Source organism: Hyla sarda, chromosome 9 (genome assembly GCF_029499605.1).
Source record: "Hyla sarda isolate aHylSar1 chromosome 9, aHylSar1.hap1, whole genome shotgun sequence".
Classification (NCBI taxonomy): Eukaryota; Metazoa; Chordata; class Amphibia; order Anura; family Hylidae; genus Hyla; species Hyla sarda.
This window is the reverse complement of record NC_079197.1, coordinates 15211158-15233384: the sequence shown is the minus strand read 5'-3', so window position 1 is coordinate 15233384 and position 22227 is coordinate 15211158. Positions and strand designations below refer to the sequence as shown.

Sequence of the window (22227 nt, the reverse complement as noted above, 5' to 3'; positions counted from 1 at the left end):
CGATCATCCATTTTAGTGACCGAAATGCTGCAGATGCCGAGATCTGTATTGATCACTGCATCTGAGGGGTTCATGGCGGACATCCGTGCGATCGCGGATGTCGGCCATTACCGGCGGGTCCCGGTTGCTGATAGCAGCCGGTACCTGCCGCACATGACCCGCCGCACATGACCCGAGCATCGCTCCGATGCTCGTGGTTATGTATAGGATGTAAATGTACGTCCTGGTGCGTTAACTACCAGCTCACCAGGACGTACATTTACGTCCTGCGTCGTTAAGGGGTTAAAGGGAACCTGTGATGAGATTTTACCATATATAATGCGTGGCAACATGTTTTATATGACAAAATCTTCCTCCTCACCATCCCTGGGGGGGGACCTTCCTGCCCATAGGGATGGTGAGGATCTGAAGTTTTTAAGTGCCCCCTGCCGGGCCCGTAATTAGTACACCGGGCGGGGGAGCTGTGTTCGCTTGGTCCCTGCACTGTAATCACTCCCCCTTAGATGATTGGCAGCCATAGTCACCAGCAGATGGCGCAGGGCGATGATGCGGGCCATGCCTGGACTGTCAATCACCAAGAGGGGGCGTGGTTACAGCCGGAGCAGACAGGACTAGGTGGGTATAGCTCCCCGTCCAAGGGAACGTTCCCCGGAGATGGTGGGGGATGAAGATTTTACCAAGAACAACTCATTTCCACTCATTTATATAGTAAAATTCAATGATTGGTTCTCTTTTAAGTCAATGGAGGATGGTCAGGGAGTTGAGAGCGTTTCTGGGCACCTCCCCTGATTATAAGTTTAGATCACGGAAGGTCTCCGGAGTCAGACCCGGTGCCATCCAAACTTTTGACATTTCTGGACAACATGTCAATAATGTCCGTAATTATGCCTATATCTGCCCACAAGTTGGCGCTATCGACCCACTGTCTTCTGTATGGACCTGCGCGGACTCCCCTCTGAAGTTCACAGGAGATGAACTCCCACCAGAGAAGAAACCTATTTCTCTCCACATTGGGAACAGACCCATGCTTATCCCTGTAGAGCAGTGTTTACCAACCAGGGTGCCTCCAGCTGTTGCAAAACTACAACTCCTAGCATGCCCGGACAGCCAACGGCTGTCCGGGCATGCTAGTAGTTGTAGTTTTGCAACAGCTGGAGGCACCCTGGTTGGTAAACACTGATGTAGATCCTTGTATTTATATTGTATTGGAGTCTTATGCGCACACACACCCCTATGTAGTATATATAATATATATACATACCTATGTAGTATAAGATATATAGATGGCAGGTCATGTGACTTATTGAACTAGCATGCGCTGGTCAGATTAACTATACATGGAGGTTAATCTCTTTTGTGATATAATGTGTGACTCTGTCTTGTAGATTTGTCTCCTCGACGGACAGTCTGCGGCAGCTTTCTGAACAGCTGAACGGCCTGGTGTCACAGGTAGGTGTTGCTCCGATTTTCCTGGTTTCGTGTAGTGTTTCATGCAGTTCACAGGCGGCCACAGACATTAGGTTGGAGACAGGAAATGTAAGGCGGATGAAGAAGCCGCAAACATATTCAGTATATTGTTCCCTATGTGATTTTTATTAATTATTTTTATTTTTTAAATTAACTTCTTCCCTATCTACAGGATAGGGGATAAGCAGCTGATGGGACGGGATCCGATGCCCAGTGAGGAGAACCCAAAAGACCCGAGTATAGCTTTCGGGCATCATCAGCACTCCCATAGAAATGAATGGCGCGCGTGCCGTCTACCGGTACACGACACGCACTTCTCACTGAGAAAGCCGCGGTCCCGTACCTGAGATCGTGTCCCTATCCTGTAGAAAGGGGATAAGTAAATTTTCGATGGAGTTCTCCTTTAAGGGTTGTCTATCCTAGATCTAGAAGGGATGATGCTTTTAATTCCAAGTTTGTCATAATCTTCCTCTTTTAGGGTAATTCCTACGTAAATGGGGAAAACATCATCTCGTCCTCAAGTCCAGAAGTGGAGGTCAGTGACTTGAAATAAATCCCTAAATTAATAAATGGCCGGATGTGTCTTTGATTTTTGTTCAATACTTATTTGAGCAGTGTTGTCCAACCAGTGTGCCTCCAGCTGTTGCAAAGCTACAACACCCAGCATGCCCGGACAGCCTATGGCTGTCCGGGCATGCTGGGTGTTGTAGTTTTGCAACAGCTGGAGGCACACTCTTTGGGAAACACTGCCTTAGGGCCCCTTTACATTACTTATAGGCAGTGGTCAGATGCCCACTGTACTGAATGCTCGGTGTCATCTCACTGTTTTACATACAGAAGGGGACACAGCGGGTGAGCACGACCGGACCTTAAAGGAAGACTATCCATAGTGTCACCCACACTAACCTGTTGGTACAGACAGTAGCGCCGGTGACTGATGACAGCCATACCTACCTGTCCACGATCCATTGTCCTATTAACCCGCTATCTTCCTCCAATCTTTTTGTTCCATGGCCAACTTGGGGCACAGGCGGAGGAGCTTCCTGACGTCATCATTGCTCTTTCTCTGCTGGTCCCCGCTGCTACCAAACAGCAGCAGTGACGTCAGGAAGCTCCCCCAATGCTTCAAGTCGGCCCTGAAACGAAAAGAACGGAAGAAGATGGCGGGAGAACGGACCACAGATTGGAGACAGGTAAGTGTGATTATCATCGGTGTCACCCACACAGTGTCTGTACCAGCAGGTTAGTGTGGTGGAGTTTAGTGACGTCACGGCTCCGCCCCCTAGTGCCGTCATGCACCACCTCTCAATTCAAGACTATGGGAGGGGTGGCTTAGCATGATGACATGAGGGGGCGGAGCCGTGATGTCACGATACTCCAGCCCCTGTATTGTGAGCCCTCATGGAGCAAACTTAGCTCCATGCAGTGATGACCCGGGGGCTGCAGGAGAGATCACGGGGGGGTCCCCAGCAGCGGGCCCCCTGCGATCAGACATTTTATCTCCTATCCTTTATATAGAGGATAAGATGTCTAGGGCGGAGAACCCCTTTAATATCTGGATGTCTCTGTAGCTGACAGTCCTCATTAATATCTGAATGTCTCTCCTTTTTTGTATGACTCTCCTCCGGCCTCCTATCTATTGTCTCACACTGATGCATGCGCAGTCTCGATACCAGGATTTGGCTGCTGCCTTGGACTCCAGTAACCTAACAAACAGTCAGCTCAGTGCAAAGATAGAGGAACTGGTAAGAGGCAGAACTCAGTGATCTGTCATATAACATATATCTCCTGTACTGCTCTAATGTCAGGCATGGGCTGTGTGTACCCTGCGTCTACTACAGCTTTCTGTACCTATTGGCTGTTGCTCACCAACCTACCTGCATGGATGGATTCCTTTTTTCCTTTTTCCTCTACTCCTCCTCCTCCCACTTATGCATCTAACAATGTAGAAAATGTCAATGTATTAACACAAAGGATCCACAAAACCTTTTCATTGATTCCCTAACTCATAAAATGTAACATATTTTATCCACATAAAAGAAAAAAATATATTTAATTGTATAAAGCTTCTTCATAGGTCTGAGGCTAATGGAGCTATTATCCCCGGACCTCTGAGGAAGCTCTACTGAGTGAAACATGTCGGGAGCTATGGGTTTGCATTTTAAACCAAGGATCCCCTGATTTAATGTCGCTGTACTGCAGACAGCGTCTCCTTATATTAAGTCTGTGATAGTCTGTGGTATACAGGGCGCTGCAGCATGTTCAATACTACTACAAGGTCGCTATTAAAAGCATGATACAAAGCACTAGTGCTACCTAATTTATTGAATCTGGTGTTCCCTGAACATTTTAACCCACAAATCACTTGATACACGTTTAAATATAATTTTTTTTTCTTTTATCTGGATAAAATAAGTTACATTTTATGGGTTGGTGAATAAAAAAATAAAATAAAAAAAGTTTTGTGGGCCCTTTTTGGGCCTTTGTGCTAGTAGTATATCTATTCTGTTCCTTAAATAGGATACTTTTGTGGTACTTATAATTGTCAATGTAGACATAAAAATCCTCTCTATGGGAGTCAATGACTAGAGATGAGCGAACTTACAGTAAATTCGATTCGTCACAAACTTCTCGGCTCGGCAGTTGATGACTTATCCTGCATAAATTAGTTCAGGTGCTCCGGTGGGCTGGAAAAGGTGGATACAGTCCTAGTAAAGAGTCTCTTAGGAATGTATCCACCTTTTCAAGCCCATGGGAGCACCTGAAAGCTGAACTAATTTATGCAGGAAAAGTCATGAACTGCTGAGCCGAGAAGTTCGTGACGAATCAAATTTACTTTAAGTTCGCTCATCTCTATCAATGACCCCTGTTCTCCTATTTACTGCTCCTCTCACTGATTCTCTTAGGCCGGGTTCACATGGCAGAATGTCTGTACGGAAACTCTCCTTGCAAACATTCTGCAAACTGCGGGGGCGCCGGGATTATCCCATTAGACCACTCTGAAATGTGGCGTTTAAATAGACTGCAAAGCGTTTTCTGTACATTGAACATGTTCACTGTTTTTGCGGACCCCAGAATCCAGGTTTCCGCATCAGAAACATCTGGCACAGAAATTCTGCCATCTGCACAGTGCAGCGGAATCCCATCGAAATCAGTGAGATTCTACTGCTGTAGAATTTCTGTGCGGAATTCTGCATGGTAATTCTGCCGTGTCATCTGGTGGCACGTCTACCTAAGAACAAAAGGATAGTGTATGTTAAAGGGGTACTCCCATGTTTTTTTATTTTTATTTTTTTAAATCAACTGGTGTCAGAAATGTTTTACATTTTTTTTGTCTTGTCCACAGTGCTCTCTGCTGACACCTCTGTCCGTGTCAGGAACTGTCCAGAGCAGCATAGGTTTGCAATGGGAATTTTCTCCAGGTGTCAGCAGATTAGCACTGTGGACAAGACAAAAAAGAAATTCAAAAAGAAAAGAATTTCCTCTGTAGCATACAGCTGCTTAAAAGTACTGGAAGGGTAAAGATTTTTTAATAGAAGTTATTTACAAAACTGCTTAACATTCTGGCACCAGTGGATTTAAAAATAAATGTTTTCCACCGGAGTACCCCTTTTAAGTTTTAGGTTTGGTCCAGTCTTTTTGGGGGGGATTTCAGTGTCCTACCAGTCCCCAAAGGCAAATTTGTATTGATTTATGGTATTAAGTCTTCCTTTTGTGACATACAGATGGGCACTAGACAATGCTGCCCTGCTGTATGCATTGGTGATGAAGCCTTTCTTTAAGGGTGCATTCAATCCTCATTTCTCTAGTCGTTTCCACGACAGCACCCTGAGGTTGCCTCCGCCTGATGGGACAGGGAAAAACACTGAGAGGTTAAGACCCTCCCCTCCCTCTCCCCTTTAGTGGTTTTTTTTCCCTGTCCCGATCCGGGCAGGTAACCTGAGAGGTGCGGGAGACAGAGAGATCCCGCGCGACAGTAATTTTTTTTCAATTTCGGTGCCTGCTCTTGTGGCGTCCAGGCGGGCTTATGCAGAGCAGGAGCGACAGGAAGCGGATCAGGGCGGCTGCTTTTTGTTCTGCTCCCGTGCTGGTCCAGCGTCACACGGGACCTCCATTGTAGTCCCGCTGAAGGAACCCGTAGGAGAGCTGTACACTGCCGTCTGAGCTCACTTCCGGTACATGGGTTCCGTTCCTGGTCGGATCCAGTCCCAAAGGCCGGCGTCTGTCGTCACTTCCAGCGGGGACGGCGTCACGTGCTCCGGCCTGCTCTCAGAATTAGTGGGTGGGCAATTTGAATTCAGGTTTTCGTCCGGGGTGCAGAAAGGATCTCCTATTTAAGGATCCTTAGTCTAGTGTCCTGTGCTTCCCTCGGCATGCTGAACAGAGATTCCTGAGATGCTGCAGAATCCAGGATCCGTGAGTACTGAGGGTTATGTGGTTTTACCCAGGCCTATCTCCGGTTGTTTTCTGATCCTTTCCTCCCTTGTTTTTATTTCAGGGAGAAAAGGATGTTATTGCTAAGCATGTTAAAGGGGTACTCCGGTGGAAAACTTTTTATTTATTTATTTTTTTATGAACTGGTGCCAGAAAGTTTAACATATTTGTAAATGACTTCTATTTAAAAATCGTAATCCTTCCAGTACTTATTAGCAGCTGTATGCTACAGAGGAAATTTTTTGTTTTTGAATTTCTTTTTTGTCTTGTCCACAGTGCTCTCTGCTGACACCTCTGTCTATGTCAGGAACTGTCCAGAGCAGCATAGGTTTGCTATGGGGATTTTCTCCTGCTCTGGATAGTTCCTGATGCGGGCATCAGGTGTCAGCAGAGAGCAGAGGTAGGGATTGGAATAAGGCTATCCTTCATATAAGATAGGCATAAGCATAAGGCTATCCTTAATTTGAGAGGCCCAGGGACTATTGATAGGATTCAATTTATTGTGCAGACTAGATGGCCAAATGGTTCTTATCTGCCGACACATTCTATGTTATCCCTATGTGGACGATTTACTGGTGGTGGCGGATTCTGTTTCTCTGTTGCAAAAGAGGGGGGCGGGGGGGGGGGGGGTACATTGGTTCCAAGAGGATCCTCTGATTATCACCACAGATGCCAGCACCTGGGGTTTAGGAGCCCACACAGTACATCAAGCAGTTCAGGGCAGATGGGGTCCTGTTCTGGCCCAGAGATCCTCAAATTTAAAGGGGTACTCCGCCCTTAGACATCTTATCCCCTATCCTTTGGATAGGGGATAAGATGTTTGATCCCCAGAGATGTTTGATCCTGCTGCGGCACCCCAGACATCCAGTAAACGGAGCGAACTTCTGGCGTTCGGTCACGCCCTGCTGGTGACGTCACGGCTGTCACGCCCCCTTCCATAGATTTGCATTGAGGAGGTGTGGCCGTGAAGTCTCCATCCTCTGGTGCAGCACCCGACACTCTAAACGAACGCCCAGCGGCAGGACCCCCACAATCAGACATCTTATCCCCTATCCTTTGGATAGGGGATAAGATGTCTAGGGGCAGAGTACCCCTTTAAGGGAGTTACTAGCCATATGGATGGCTCTCCAACTAGCGCTGGACAGTATACCGGTTCATACCGAATACCGGTGTGTTTTTTTTCTTTATGATATGAATTTTTCGCATACCGCAATACCGTTTCCATAGCAACCAACTCCAATGCGTGATGGCGTAGAGAAACGTCCGGCCGCACAGCGTCTCTGGGAAGTGTAGTCCGAGTCGCACTGAACTGACTGTGAGGAGCTGGGAGAGGACTACAACTCCCGGCGAGCATGTGACTTCCGGGCGGGTGCGGAAAACTCGAGCAGAACTGCGGAGACATGGAGGAGAGTTATCGGGCGGCCTGACAGACCCGGGGTAACATGGTGAGGACCCCGACCTCCAACACCTAGAACCAGCTTGCAGTTGCAGGCACATTCTTGTTCACTCGGACAATATCCGGCAGTATCCTTTATCCGCCATTAGGGGGCCCCAGGCACAGTCCCCTCCAGTCTTATCAATGTCAGCAGTGCACCTCAGAGGGGTCTGGAATCTACAAGCAGACTTACTCAGCAGACAAACCCTGGATGGGGATGGTCTCTAGCAGATTGGGCTTTCAATATGGTCACAGAGAAATGGGGTGTCCCTCAAATCAACTTGTTTGCTTCCAGGAAAAACAGGAAGTTAGAAACCTTTGTCTCCCTTAATCCAAGAGACAATGCAACAGTGACGAATGCCCACGCTCAAAGATGGCACTTCAGTCTAGCATATGCCTTCCCTCCTATTCCAGTGATTCCCAGAGTCCTACAAAAGCTAAATTGAGAAAGGTGCACTCTAATCTTAAAGGGGTACTCCTTTGTAAAACAATTTATTTTAAGTCAACTGGTGTCAGAAAGTTAAAGGGGTTCTCCACTGCCCTGCCTTCCGGAGCTCCGCTCGCAGCGTCTGGAAGTTCATTACTCCAAACGCTGTGTGCGGGCTTCCATGTTGAGGGGGTGGGCTTGACGTCACCAGGGGGCGGCCTCGAACACGGAAGCCCGCACACAGCGTTTGGAGTAATGAACTTCCGGACGCTGCGAGCGGAGCTCCGGAAGGCAGGGCAGTGGAGAACCCCTTTAAACAGATTTGTGAATGACTTCTATTAAAAAATCTTAATCCTTCAAGTACTTATCAAGCTGCTGTTTACTATAGAGTAAGTTCTTTTTCTTTTAGAATTTCTTTTCTGTCTGACCACAGTGCTCTCTGCTGACACCTCTGTTCGTGTCAGGAACTGTCCAGAGCAGCATAGGTTTGCTATGGGGATTTGCTCCTGCAGCACGATCCGATCATCCATTTTACTGACTGGACTGCCGCGGATGCCTTGATCTGTATTGATCACGGCATCTGAGGGGTTAATGGCGGACATAAGCGTGAACGCTCATGTCTGCAATTTCCGGCGGGTCCCTGGCTGTGCATGACGTGAGCACCCCCAACCCCCCTCCGGTGCTCGCGGTCATCTACAGGATGTAAATGTATGTCCTGGTGCGTTAAGTACCACCACACCAGGATGTACATTTACGTCCTGCGTCGTTAAGGGGTTAAAATACACTGGAGGAAAGAAGAGAAAGGGGAGGGTCTTTTAACCTCTCAGTGTTTTTCCCCTGTCCAATCAGGCGGAGGCAATCTCAGGGTGCTGTCGTGCAGACTTCCCAGAAAACAAATTATCAGTGAGTATAATTCACTTGTTTATGCATCTAACAACGTAGAAAATTGCTTTGTCCCGATGCAGCTTTTATAGGCATAAAAATCCTCTTCATTCAGCTCAGAGTCAAGAGCCCATTGGCTCCCATCTACTGCTCCTCTCACTGATGATCTTCATTTACAGTGACCCCTCAACTTACAATGGCCTCAGGTTACAATATTTTAGGTCTTTTCTGGACCATTATAACTTGACACCAGACTCACTATACAATGTACAGACCGTCCAGATCTGTGATACCTGTCATTGGCCGGAAGATCTGACCAATCAGAATAGGCATTTCACTGGTGAAACCCCTGTATTACTGAAGTGTATGCACTGACTGGTGTCTGGTAGCGCCCCCTACAGTACAGGGAGGTATTACATGTTCTTTACCTGTATTACTGAAGTGTATGCACTGACTGATGTCTGGTAGCGCCCCTACAGTACAGGGAGGTATTACATGTTCTGTACTCTTTACCTGTATTACTGAAGTGCATGCACTGACTGGTGTCTGGTAGCGCCCCCTACAGTACAGGGAGGTACTACATGTTCTGCTCTTTACCTGTATTACTGAAGTGTATGCACTGACTGTTGTCTGGTAGCGCCCCTACAGTACAGGAAGGTATTACATGTTTTGTACTCTTTACCTGTACCAGGGTTAGCTGCTCCTGTGGACACCAGGTGAGGGCGGCTCCATGTAACTTTAGGACACTGTGTACTGTACAGGACCCTGAAGAAGCTCCTGTCCTCTACATAGACAGTGATTACAGCTCCCAGCAGATCTTTCTTACTTTTATATGTAAGGATTTGCTTTATCTCTATTAGTTATCTACTTATTTTCTTTAATCCTTTTGGGGCTTCAGAACCAATTACCAGGTTTCTATAGTTGTGGTCTCAACATACAATGGATTCAACATATACTGTATATGACATATCTGGCAGCCGAAGAGCTCTATATCGGTTCGCACATGCACACTCTTCTTGGCCTTTATTTTATAGAGTACCTATCATCAACTACACTTTCCCTAATCCCCCTCCCCATCTGTCCCTGACTCTCTCTATCCCTGTCCATTTCTTTTTTTTTTATTTATTCCAAACCCCCTGTAAATACCTCATTTCCTCTATCTTCGGTAGCTCAGTTTGGAGCTGTGTGCGAGGGGAGGAAGTGGGCGCGGGCGTGGCCTGGCAGGCGCTATGTCATCTGATGCCTGCCAGGGCCGGCTTCCGCCCTTCTTCCTGTATGCAGTGCTCCCTCTCAGGAGCGCGCATACAGGCTCAGCACACTGCAGGGATGGCAGCTTCTGAGTCCCCTCCTCTCTGTTTGGCTTTACACGTGCCATACAGAGAAGAGGAACGTCTGAGGACAGAGCTGCCGTGCCCTGCACTTGTGCGAGCGCAGCGCTCGCTCCCGTCTGTCTGATTGTCAGGCAGGGAGCTGCGCTGAGCTCGTCACGTGCTCAGGCAGCGTCTGCGATTTCAGACTCACTGCCAGCCCGGCGTGAGTCCGAAATCACTGAAAGCGCATGGGGCCAGGGACTCCTAGGGAGACCCCTAGTTGCCACAGTACGAAACCGTATAGAAAACTGTATGCATTGACTTTACATTGTAAACCATATGTCAAACGCATCATCCGGTTTAGTCCGTTTTGCGTCTTGTACGTTTTTTTTTTGGTCCTGGTGAAAAACCGTATTAAACCGTATTTTTATTTTTCAACATGGGAGTCAATGGGAACCATAGGTGTGTACGATTCCATACGGTTTTCACCATACGGTTTTTGACTTTGATCGAAATTCCAAGAAAAAAAAACTGTTCAAACAAGTGAAACTTTATTCAAAATGGAGTGAAAAGTCAAAAACATTTACGTTTTTTTCTTAAACGGATGCAACCAGACATCATTTTTCAAACCATATGCGGTTTTTAACCCTATACGGTTTTGAAAAATGTCCGGTTGCATCTGTTATTTAAGAAAAATAACGTATACGTTAACTTTTTTACTCTATTATGGATAAAGTTTGACTTGTTTGGTTGAAATTCCAAGAAAAAAACTGGGCAAAGTAAAAAACTGTGTGGTGCAAACCGGATGGAACCCGTACGCACATACAGTTCTGTACGGTTCCCATTGACTCCCATATTATAATAAAAAATTAAAAAACACCTATACGGTTTTTCACCCAGACCAAAATCCGTGGTAGGCTATGGTTTTGGATACGGGAACAAAATGGACAAAACTGTACAAGATGCAAAATGGATGCATCTTTTGGCATACGGTTTTCAATGGAGAGTCAATGCATACGGTTTTCATTACGGTTCTGTACGGTTTTCAAATTGAAAACGTATACGGGAAATGTACTGCAAAAACGTGGTGTGAACCCGGCCTAAGCAGGATCCAAAAACTGCACTCCCCCCGAATGCTCACATCTCAGACAAGTGTTTTTTATTTTTTTGTTTTTCCGGTTTTATGTTATTTATGCGCGCATTTTTCTTTCTTATTAGAAACAGCAGAACCAGGATGTTATGGAAAAACTTGAGAAGGTAAAACTCTTTATCCTATAACCAATGTATGGAAATTACTATTGTATCGATCACCTGACCTGAGCCTCCATCTTTACCTTTCTCCTTAGGAGAGGAAAGAATTTGAACAGAAATTTTCCAAGGAGCAGGGATCTCTACGGGAACAGCTGCAGGTGAGACGCTCTGGAGCAGTGTTTCCCAACCAGGGTGCCTCCAGCTGTTGCAAAACTACAACTCCCAGCAAGCCCAGACAGCCGAAGGCTGGGACTTTTGCTCTAATTCAGTGTTTCCCAACCAGGGTGCCTCCAGCTGTTGCAAAACTACAACTCCCAGCAAGCCCAGACAGCCGAAGGCTGGGACTTTTGCTCTAATCCAGTGTTTCCCAACCAGGGTGCCTCCAGCTGTTGCAAAACTACAACTCCCAGCATGCCCGGACAGCCAATGGCTGTCCGGGCATGCTGGGAGTTGTAGTTTTGCAACAGCTGGAGGCACTCTGGTTGGGAAACACTGCTCTGGAGATAGACTGAAGGAAACGTGACTTGCACTGATGGACTCTGCATGTCCATGTATTACACAAACTGCATAGATATCAACAGAGCTATGTGATCCTTAATTTCTTTTGTGTTGTTACTACAGGGTTATGGAATATTTGTGGCGGAGTTCCTTCACAGATTACCGATGATTGCTTAGACCATTTTTTACCGACCAGTGTGCCTCCAGCTGTTGGAATCCTACAAATCCCAGCGTTCCCAGGCCTGCTGGGAGTTGTAGTTTTTGCAGCTGCTGGAAGCACACTGGTTGGGCAACACTGGCTTAGGATTTGAATAGCAGATCCCATTTGTTAATGAAGACCCAGTCCAGTTAAAGGGGTACTCCAGTGGAAAACTTTTTTTTTTTTTTTTTTTTTTATCAACCGGTGCTAGAAAGTTAAACAGATTTGTAAATTACTTCTATTAAAAAATCTTAGTCCTTCCAGTACTTATTAGCTGCTGAATACTACAGAGGAAATTCTTTTCTTTTTGGAACACAGAGCTTTCTGCCGACATCACGAGCACAGTGCTCTCTGCTGACACCTCTGCCCATTTTAGGAATTGTCCAGAGTAGGAGAAAATCCCCATAGCAAACATATACTGCTCTAGACAGTTCCTAAAATGAACAGAGATGTCAGCAGAGAGCACTGTGCTCATGATGTCAGCAGAGAGCTCTGTGTTCCAAAAAGAAAAGAATTTCCTCTGTAGTATTCAGAAGCTAATAAGTACTGGAAGGATTAAGATTTTTTTAATAGAAGTAATTTACAAATCTGTTTAACTTTCTGGAGCCAGTTTCCACCGGAGTACCCCTTTTAATGGAGTTATCCAGTGATAGATAAACAGAATTAATTTGTTAGAAAAACAGTGCCACACATGTCCTCAGGTTGTATGTGGTATTACAGCTTTGCTCAATTCCCTTCAATGGAACTGAGCTGCAAGCTGCGCATTTCATTTCTGTGAATGGATCAGCTCCTATCTATTGTTTACTATGTCTATGGGGCTTGCTGTAAAGCATATCTCTAAATGCTGTTAACAGCTCAGTCAAGTTGGTTGCCCCCATAATAATGTACAAAAATAATGATAAATTACAATAAAAAAATAGAAACAAATTAGAAAAAAAAAACATGGTTCAGTATCTGCCTCTAATCTGTAAACTGTGATTCATTCCTTTTAAAGATTGTACACCCCCTTTTTTTATTTAGTTACCGTCAACCAGCGTATAAAATGTATTTTTGCTTTATCTGTCCAGGTTCACATCCAGACAATTGGGATTTTGGTATCGGAAAAATCTGAACTACAGACCGCCCTGTCATTCACCCAGCAGGCAGCACGTCAGAAAGGAGGTAAAGCTCCACAGATCACCTTATTGTATATAATACTATGTGAACAGAAGAGGCAGCAGACATATTGGACCACCCATCCCAGCAATGGTTCCTGTACACTACAATCATTTTTATTAAAAAAAAAAAAAAAAACACAAGGAAATGTTCCCAATAGGTTCTGGGTAGCCCTAGCACAGGTTTGGAAATGTAAGCTACAACTAGGAATTCAAGACAGGGAAGGGAAAAATATAAATATAAAATTATATATGTGTGTGCGTATATATATATATATATATATATATATATATGTATATATGTATATGTATATGTATATGTATATGTATATGTATATATATATATATATATATATATATATATATATATGTATGTGTATGTATGGATAGATAGAGAGATAGATAGAGAGAGATAGAGATAGAGGGAGAGATAGATAGAGAGATAGAGATATATATATATATATATATATATATATATATTAGTATGCGTATATGGCTGCATATCAGCATCCCGAGCCTGATCAAAGTCCAGTCCATCCAAATAAAAAACCAAATGGTGCAGCACTCCAAAAAAAGGTGAAATTTATTAACTCGCGTCAAGAAAAAAAAAAAAATTCGGCTCCCATGGAGCCCTTTTCAAGCCTAGTGATACACAGAGTCTAAGGAGTATAAATACCCAGCGAAGTGTCATTACAATCAATCAAGTGATTACAAATCAATAAAACATATTACATATAAAACTATAACATAGTATATAAAAATTTGTGAATCTCAACAAAGCATTATCATTTGAAACAGTGTAGCATGTAGAGATGAGCGAACTTACAGTAAATTCGATTCGTCACGAACTTCTCGGCTCGGCAGTTGATGACTTATCCTGCATAAATTAGTTCAGCTTTCAGGTGCCTCCCGCGGGCTGGAAAAGGGTCTCCTAGGACTGTATCCACCTTTTCCAGCCCACCGGAGCACCTGAAGGCTGAACTAATTTATGCAGGATAAGTCATCAACTGCCGAGCCGAGAAGTTCGTGACGAATCGAATTTACTGTAAGTTCGCTCATCTCTAGTAGCATGTATAATAAAATGCTTACAATAGTGCATAATAGTGCAATAGTGCATTCAAATTATGCATGAATAAAAGGCTCCATTATGTGCAGCAGGAATACATTAATTCATTAACTCACATCATGATCTCCATCATGTATGTATGGATAGATAGATATATATATATATATATATATATATATATATATATATATATATATATATATATATATATATATATATATGTATATATATAATATATATATATATATATATATATATATATATATATATATATATATATATATATATATATAAATATATTTATTTTTCTATCACTATGACTAGGAACACTTCTGTACCAGGTCTCAGACAACTTGACTCTATTAGGAGCCGCTGCCCTGTCAGGACAATTATTGTTAATCTCTACACCTCTCTCCAAACATTCAGCAGACAAAAATTGAAGAGATCTTGCAGATAATCCCATAGTGACAGTAGGGGCAAATTGATCTCCTTCCTATTTTTACCATTAGTATTTATTTCTGGGCTCCTATAAAAACACACCAGGGGTATGTTGACACGCTGCAGATCTGGTGCAAAAAATGCAGCGTTTCTGAACCTAACAAATGTTATTAAATTCAGCTGCATAAAATCTGCAAAAAAAATCTGTGGTACTATTGGGGTCGATACATCAGATTCAGGTGGCTGTATCCTACTTGATTCACATATACAGGTCCTTGTAGTGCAATGATTTATTTTATTTTATTTTTCTTTATTACTCCTGCAGCTGAAGTGGAAGATCTTGTTATGCGTTTACAGTCAACCCGGCAAAGAGTAGCAGAGCTGGAGCGCACTCTCTCCTCTATATCGGCTCAGCAGAAGCAGCTAGAAAAGGTAAGGATCATCCATCGTAGGCTACACCAGTGTTTCCTAACCAGGGTCCCTCCAGATGTCTCAGAAGTACTATTCCCGGTATGCACGGATGACTGTTGGCTTTCCTGGCATGCTGGGAGTTGTAGCTTTGCAACAGCTGGAGGCACACTCGTAGGGAAACCTGGTCTACATACTTATTCTTGTTCTTTCAAGTGTTTACCTTCGGCTAATTTTATTGCAACTGCATGATACACATTAAAATTCCCAATGTTAAAGAAGAACTCTGGGATATCAAAACGTATCCTCTAGCCTAAGGATAGGGAATAAATGTCAGATCGCGGGCGTCCGACTGTATATATATCATTTGTGACAGCCTCATGATGTTTTCCTTCTTTTTTCCAGCTTAATAAAGAACTCGAGAAGGAGAGGGACAACCTTCGTCTTGAAACATTAAAGAACAGGTTGGTGAAGACCTTTTTTTTTCCTTTTTCTTGGTCGGTGGAGTTTTCAGTCCGCCCCTGGGTCACACTTTTTGCCGTCTCTTTGCAGCAAGAGCAGCGACGAGGTGAAGCAGCAGAACTCGGAACTGTCGGAGAAACTGAACGCGCTTCTGTCCGAGAACGACGCCATGAGATCGGAGCTTGAGGACCTGAATAAGAAACTCGAAATGGCTGAACTCATGATACAGCAGGTAAGGACTGTAAAAACCTATAGTGAAAAATACTCATATACTTACGATCGAGACCAGGGTGCCTCCAGCAGTTGCAAAACTACAACTCCCAGCATGCCCGGACAGCCAACGGCTGTCCGGGCATGCTGGGAGTTGTAGTTTTGCAACTGCTGGAGGCACCCTAATTGAGAACAGTGCTGTAGATGTACAGAAGGATTTGGCAATAGAAACTATTTTATATTTACCAGATCAGATATTGTTGCATTATTATTAGTATTATTATTTATTATTTTTATATCAAAATAATAAAAATACTATTAACAAAAAGATGTATTATTATTATATCAAAATAATAAAAATACTATTCATAAACCTATTATAATTAGAGATGAGCGAACTTACAGTAAATTCGATTCGTCACGAACTTCTCGGCTCTGCAGTTGATTAATTATCCTGCATAAATTAGTTCAGCCTTCAGGTGCTCCGGTTGGCTGGAAAAGGTGGATACATTCCTAGGAAAGAGTCTCCTAGGACTGTATCCACCTTTTCCAGCCCACGGGAGCACCGGAAAGCTGAACTAATTTATACAGGAAAAGTCATCAACTGCCGAGCCGAGAAGTTTGTGACAAATCAAATTTACTGTAAGTTCGCTCATCTCTAATTAGAATATTAACGATGATTATTATGTTGTTTTCTTTTTATTCTTTTTTTTTACCTTGCTTTTTTCATAGTTAATAGGGTGATGGGAAAAAAAAAAGGATTATTAAAATTATTCCTTTTTAATTTCCTCTCCTAGTTTTCCAGTCAGACAGGAGTTCCTGATGCGAACCAACAGCTACGGATGGTCATTGAAGAGCGAGACCAGCTGGGCACTCAGCTAACACAGGTAGTTTCCTAATTTCGATGATATTATATTCTCAGGATAGGGGTATATTTTTTGTACTATGTACATAGAGGTGGGTCCTGGACTTTTCGCTCTTCTCAGTATGTCACGTGACAGAGGCCGTGGCTCAGTAAAATATCGATATTGATTTTGTTCTTTTTGCAGATGTCAGATTCGCTCCAGCATCTGAGAGCCGAACGGGACCAGTATGTTGAGAAATTAAAGGAAGAAGGGGCCGTCTGGCAAGAACGAGTCCGCCAGCTCTCTGAGCAAGTGAGTTTCACCATGGATTTGCTTACTGTAAAAATTGTGCATGGCATTTCATACCAGAATCGTATGGCTTTCTATAATGGGGTTATATGGCACGAACACTTAAAGGGGTACTCCGCCCCTAGACATCTATAAGATGTCAGATCAACGCGGTCCCGCTGCTGGGGACCCCCGGGATTGCCGCTGCGGCACCCCGCTGTCATTACTGCACAGAGCGAGTTCGCTCTGTGCGTAATGACGGGCGATACAGGGGACGGAGCAGCGTGACGTCATGGCTCCGCCCCTCTTGACGTCACGGTCCGCCCCCTTAATGCAAGTCTATGGCAGGGGCGTGATGACAGCCACGCCCCCTCCCATAAACTCGTATTGAGGGTCGGGCCGTGACGTTACGAGGGGCGGAGCCTGACATAACGATGCTCTGGCCCCTGTATTGCTCGCTCTGTGCAGTAATGACAGCGGGGTGCCGCAGCGGCAATCCCGGGGGTCTCCAGCAGCGGGACCGCGGCGATCTGACATCTTATCCCCTATCCTTTGGATAGGGGATTAGATGTCTAGGGGCGGAGTACCACTTTAAATGCCCTGTGTTTCCATAGTCTGTAAATGTTAGTAAAGGGAAAATAAAGACAGTGGGTGTACTAAGTGCCTTAATAGTATCGGGTGAATGAGCATATACGGTAGTACGCTCACCTGAAGAAGTTGTGCTGTGGGCATGAAGAGCCTATCAGGGTGTCTTTTATCAAGGAAAGGAGCAGACGCCGGCATCCGACCGTAATCCAAGGTGGAGACTGTGAAGAGATAATGTAAATGCAGCAAAAGAAGATGCCTGTATTGGCTCTAGCAGCAAGGTCGTTCCAGGAGTGGATTTAAAGGGGTATTGTGGGATTTTTCTTCTTTTTTTTTTTACTGCTACAGGGGCTGTGTAGTTCATAATATAGTGTCTGCACCTGTGTGTGACGGTGGTCTCGCAATTCTTATGTGATCTTTGGCCCAATGCTTATATTTAACAGCATACAAAATTACGTCTCATGTTTTCCCAGGTTGCAGTGCAGCCCAGGACATTACATCACTAGTCAGGTGTTCAGAGAGAGCCTGTCTTTGCTAAGATGGGTGGAGCGACCGCTGGGTGGGAGGTAGGATCATTCTGCAAGAATTGTAGTTTTGCAACAGCTGGAGCTACCCTGGTTAGAAAACACTGGTCTTTTGCATGGAAAGGATCACAGGTGTGTTTTAATGGATTGGATGTCTGAGTGGGAGGGAAAAAAGTGACATCACACTTACAAGCAAGGGACTATGGGACTTGTAGTTTGAGGGAACGAACTTCAACAGGAAATAGCCAGTTCAGAAAAAGCTAGCCACAGTGTTATGGTAATCTCTAAACACAGCCATTTAGCCCCAAGACTAGGACGGATCCTTCCTAAGCATGTCCATTACTGTCTGGTAGGTAAGTACTAAAATCACCTTATGGTGGAGAACACCTTTAATAACTTTAAAATATTTATCAAAATTAAACAGACAACATGTTTTGAGAGTAATGTTACTCTTCCTCAGGTCCATCAAGGTTTGAACTGAGGAAGAGAGTATCATTACTCTCAAATGCGTTGTCTGTTGTATTTTAATGTTTTAAGTTATTAAATCCACTCCTGGAACGATTCATGTTTGGATCTTGCTCCTGGCACCGATACAAAGGCATCTACGGCATCTACATATTCTGTAAATGGACCCTTACAGGGGATCGCACAGTAGCCACTGTCGTGAATATGAATTTTTCTAATGTTTTCAATGTTGTTTTAGAGAATCAACTCTGTTACTGTATTTACAAGGAAACATTCAGCACTGATGATCTCTGCTCTTTGCAGATTCAGACACTCAGCCAGGAAAAAGAGAGCGCGCGGGTTCAGGTTGAGCAGTTAGAAACCAGAGTGACGGAGTTACTTTTGGCATCTGGTATGTAGAGATTCTAAATGTATAAATACAATGAAGCAAATAGGGATTGTGGGTAATGTGGTAGTAGTGGATGCTGGGCCGGAATGGGTCCGTGCTGGGCAGTGATATTGGTGCTCTGTCCATGTATATTATATACAAATATATATGACATAAAGAGAGCATAGAAAGGGAATGGCACTCACTGCAGCTGGCTTCCACAAGCATTCAAGAACAGTTTTATACGTATATGAGGCCTGAAGAAGTATGTCCTTATGTACAAAACAGCTGGTATATGCTTGGGAAAGCCCGCTGTGGTGAGTGCCGTTCTATTCCTATGCTCTATTTGTCAGAGATTAAAATTATTCCTTCACATTTCAGCACCAGCTGCTGTTTACATTACTTATCCTGTACTGATCCTGAGTTAAATCCTGTATTATGCTGCACTCACTATTCTGCTGGTGGAGTCACTGTGTACATACATTACATTACTTATCCTGTACTGATCCTGAGTTATATCCTGTATTATACTCCAGAGCTGTACTCACTATTCTGCTGGTGAGGTCACTGTGTACATACATTACATTACTTATCCTGTACTGATCCTGAGTTATATCCTGTATTATACTCCAGAGCTGTACTCACTATTCTGCTGGTGGAGTCACTGTGTACATACATTACATTACTTATCCTGTACTGATCCTGAGTTATATCCTGTATTATACTCCAGAGCTGCACTCACTATTCTGCTGGTGGAGTCACTGTGTACATACATTACATTACTTATCCTGTACTGATCCTGAGTTATATCCTGTATTATACTCCAGAGCTGTACTCACTATTCTGCTGGTGAGGTCACTGTGTACATACACTACATTACTTATCCTGTACTGATCCTGAGTTAAATCCTGTATTATACTCCACAGCTGCACTCACTATTCTGCTGGTGGGGTCACTGTGTACATACATTCCATTACTTATCCTGTACTGATCCTGAGTTATATCCTGTATTATACTCCAGAACTGTACTCACACAGTGACCTCACCAGCAGAATAGTGAGTACAGTTCTGGAGTATAATACAGGATATAACTCAGGATCAGTACAGGATAAGTAATGTAATGTATATACACAGTGACCCCACCAGCAGAATAGTATATACATTACATTACTGATCCTGAGTTATATCCTGTATTATACTCCAGAGCTGTACTCACTATTCTGCTGGTGAGGTCACTGTGTACATACATTACATTACTTATCCTGTACTGATCCTGAGTTATATCCTGTATTATACTCCACAGCTGTACTCACTATTCTGCTGGTAAGGTCACTGTGTATATACATTACATTACTTATCCTGTACTGATCCTGAGTTATATCCTGTATTATACTCCAGAGCTGTACTCACTATTCTGCTGGTGAGATCACTGTGTACATACATTACATTACTTATCCTGTACTGATCCTGAGTTATATCCTGTATTATACTCCAGAACTGTACTCACTATTCTGCTGGTGAGGTCACTGTGTACATACATTACATTACTGATCCTGAGTTATATCCTGTATTATACTCCAGAGCTGTACTCACTATTCTGCTGGTGACGTCACTGTGTACATACCTTACATTACTTATCCTGTATTATACCCCAGAACTGCACTCACTATTCTGCTGCCTTATTTCAGTGTAATGACAGTTTGTTTTCCCTATACCGTGGCTGGTATAAAGATGACATTACCCAGAATACAAGTCCCAATGGCATTCCCTGAAAAGACATTGAGCCACCATAGAATGCTGAGATTTTAGCTCTGAAGCCCACATACATGTGAATGCAGGTCTTGACTACAATACAGACAGATACATATGTAGATTATTCTATATGTAAAAGTAAAAAAAATTGTGTTCAAAGATAAACACATATGTTAAAGCCTTATCAGATGTAACCAGCCTTCTCAGTCACTCCCACGCTATATCTGACATTGTTCTTTTGTTTACAGCAGTAGAGCCGGCCGACTCTGAACCCTCTGCACCCCAAGGCCCTTCAGAATCAGAGCTGGCGCTTCAGCAAGAGGTTGAAAAACTACAGCAAGAATTCCATGAGCTGCAGTCCAGGTATCAGGCCCAAGTACAGGACAACAGCCAGCTGAGCCGCCTGCACCAGGAGCAGGTAGAGCGGGTCCTGGAGTTAGAAAAGACCTTACAGCGGCAGAGCGAGGACAATGTAGACAAACAGCAGATCCTGGAAAACATGCAGAGCGACAAAGCCACCATCAGCCGGGCACTGACCCAGAACAGACAGCTGAAGGAACATCTCGCTGAACTTCAGAATGGATTTGTCAAACTGGTAGGTCACATGTGTTTGCACACTATCAAGTTTCAGCCAATGCAAAGATAGGTATTGTTCGGCACTGTCGCTCATAAAATGAATGCGGTGAGAATGTGCTATATAGTTGCTGAGTGTTAAGAGATATGGTGGTTCTCAGTATGAACAATTCATCATGCGAAGTAAGGAGACAGCGACTCACCCGATCTTCATAGTATCTTCTTTATTTTTCAGTGATACTTACATCATAGCAAGGGGGGGAGACAGACAAGGGGGTACATAAAACAACAGACAGCGCTCCATAGTGTGATACCGTTGTTGCACAAAAGAATTGATACCCCAATGGGTTACACTCCACCAAGTGCAACAATGGATCAAGATGTAGAATATAAATAAGGTGTCAGGCAGCCACTCCTCGTCTCGTCAAATATAGCCAAAATAAAGATAGAACTCCAAAATAAAGATGAAGCAGCTGTGCTGCGAAATGCGTTGCATTATGGGTGAATAAACTTTTTATCCTGCTACCTGGTTGTCGAGCGCCCGTGTATCCCGTCCACATCTGGGAGTTCTATCTTTATTAAGGGGGTACATAAGAAATGAGGCTACAGCTGCCGTTTCGCACTACTTGTGCTTCATCGGGCCTGGAGAAATGAGGCTACAGCAGCCGTTTCGCACTAGTTGTGCTTCATCGGGCCTGGAGAAATGAGGCTACAGCAGCCGTTTCGCACTAGTTGTGCTTCATTGGGCCTGGAGAGGCCCGATGAAGCACAACTAGTGCGAAACAGCTGCTGTAGCCTCATTTCTTCTGTACCCCCTGTCTGTCTTCCCCCTTGCTATGATGTAAGTATCACTGAAAAATAAGATACTATGAAGATCGGGTGAGTCGCCGTCTACTTTCTACTTGGATATTTACTCTATCAAGTTTCCTCTGAGTGGACTCAGACCTATGGAACTGTAAAACAAAGAATTTGTGTTTAGTCTTTGCTATTTATTCACATTGTCCTGCAGACAAATGAAAATTTGGAGCTAACCAATGGTCTTCAGGGTGAGCAGCACGTGAAGAAAGAACTGGCCAAGAAGCTGGGGCAGCTACAGGAGAGCATAGCAGATTATAAGGAGCAGGTGAGCCTGTGGTTAGGGATTTACTACCAAGTATCTCAGCTTTTTCACCATTGCATCATTGATT

At 44.0% G+C, this 22227-nt stretch overlaps 1 protein-coding gene across 4 annotated transcripts in view; it reads left to right on the top strand.

Annotated features, from left to right (window-relative positions):
• The window catches only part of GOLGA2 (golgin A2), a 55351-nt gene that overhangs the window by 21529 nt on the left and 11595 nt on the right, over positions 1-22227 (top strand). For 2 of the 4 annotated variants that reach the window (XM_056538640.1, XM_056538637.1), the window contains 15 exons: positions 1386-1449; positions 1946-2002; positions 3132-3212; positions 8613-8666; positions 11174-11212; positions 11302-11364; positions 12971-13064; positions 14887-14993; positions 15375-15433; positions 15522-15663; positions 16439-16528; positions 16691-16798; positions 18652-18739; positions 20716-21062; positions 22050-22163. In XM_056538640.1, coding sequence (XP_056394615.1) covers positions 1386-1449; positions 1946-2002; positions 3132-3212; positions 8613-8666; positions 11174-11212; positions 11302-11364; positions 12971-13064; positions 14887-14993; positions 15375-15433; positions 15522-15663; positions 16439-16528; positions 16691-16798; positions 18652-18739; positions 20716-21062; positions 22050-22163 — 1507 coding nt within the window. The remainder of the gene's footprint in view (positions 1-1385; positions 1450-1945; positions 2003-3131; positions 3213-8612; positions 8667-11173; positions 11213-11301; positions 11365-12970; positions 13065-14886; positions 14994-15374; positions 15434-15521; positions 15664-16438; positions 16529-16690; positions 16799-18651; positions 18740-20715; positions 21063-22049; positions 22164-22227) is intronic. The other 2 variants (XM_056538638.1, XM_056538639.1) reach the window with 2 other exon arrangements.